A 1283-nucleotide genomic window follows, 5' to 3' on the forward strand; every position below is an offset into this window, starting at 1 on the left:
TCTATTCTTTACTTGTTCCTGGTTTAAGGGGCTAACCCCTCGTCCCGTCTGGTATCAGAGCCATTAAATGGGTATAAATGGGTTGACTCACTTATATCCATTACCCATTTTACCCAACCCAAACCCGCCCAAATTACCCATTTTAACACCTCTAAATGTAATGTACTTATAGAAAAATTAATGGTCCTGCAATAGCCGATCTAAGGGAGATGTAGCTGTACACAAGGATCGATAGAGAGTCATTAAAATTGCACTATCCCAACTGTATTGTCCAATAGTTTCCAAATCTCGTAGCAAGGAAAGATTAGTGAGACTTTTTTCCAAACTTATTGGACAATAAGTGACCACCCCTATCAGGAGGAGATAGATGCGTGTCTGCTATCTACATTCGACATCCAAATCATCGACTGACAACTCTGTATCTAATGCTCTGGATAAACACTCCAATTTAAACCTTTGTCCATCAAAGTCTGACAGCATAGGAGAAAAATTAATAAGCTCCTCACATAAGAGTCCCCATTCTTGGACAGTACGAGATGTATCTATCTCTGTCACTGGAGGACCATCGATGTGTAGTCCCCATAGGACCTCTACATCCTGCAAAATCACTATAACCTCTCCTACGGATAGATAAAAGGTATAAGTCTCGGGCCGCCATCGTTCCACCAAACTGGTGATCAGAGCATGATCAGTTATCATATATCCACTCTCTAGTACCCCCTCAAATCCTGCCATACGAATATAATGCCGAACCCGTCCGGGGATAGGTGTATGCTCCCAAAACATCTATCACATCATCTGACATCAAATTGATTGCCTAAGATATGCCCGTGAAATATGGAATATGCTCGATGTGCAGTTCCTGGTGAAATAATATCATGCACGTATGACCCAGACGCAGGTCTACCTATACGGGAATGTCGGACATAATGATGGAAATATCTGTAAGGACAACTACAATAATGCAAAATTTGTCATTACAAATTTTGATAACCTTGCCAAAATGTTGAAGAATTCAAGTAAAATATATAGCATTATACTCGAAGATCCAAAATAGGAGTATAGGAACCCATACTAATTCAATAATTTAAGAACTAAATCAATGCACAAAAGTGATATATCAACAAATTGAAAGGTATTGTCCATCATCATAGTAATTTTATAATGCCTATTTTGGGAGGATTACATGGGGTCCCTATCTCTAAATTATTTAATTTAAGGTCTATAATTCGGACAGTTCTTCTATTGTGACCCGATTGATGACAATTTACATATTTTCTTGG

The 1283-nt window shown here is 38.6% G+C and overlaps 1 protein-coding gene across 1 annotated transcript; it reads right to left on the bottom strand.

The window, feature by feature from the left end:
- Window positions 1-378: 378 nt before the first annotated feature.
- Window positions 379-735, bottom strand: LOC113782509 (serine/threonine-protein phosphatase 7 long form homolog). Its single transcript, XM_027328400.1, has one exon. The coding sequence runs from the start codon at window positions 733-735 to the stop codon at window positions 379-381; it is 357 nt and encodes a 118-aa protein (XP_027184201.1).
- Window positions 736-1283: the final 548 nt, after the last annotated feature.

This window comes from Coffea eugenioides, chromosome 9 (genome assembly GCF_003713205.1).
Source record: "Coffea eugenioides isolate CCC68of chromosome 9, Ceug_1.0, whole genome shotgun sequence".
In the NCBI taxonomy this organism is placed as follows: Eukaryota; Viridiplantae; Streptophyta; class Magnoliopsida; order Gentianales; family Rubiaceae; genus Coffea; species Coffea eugenioides.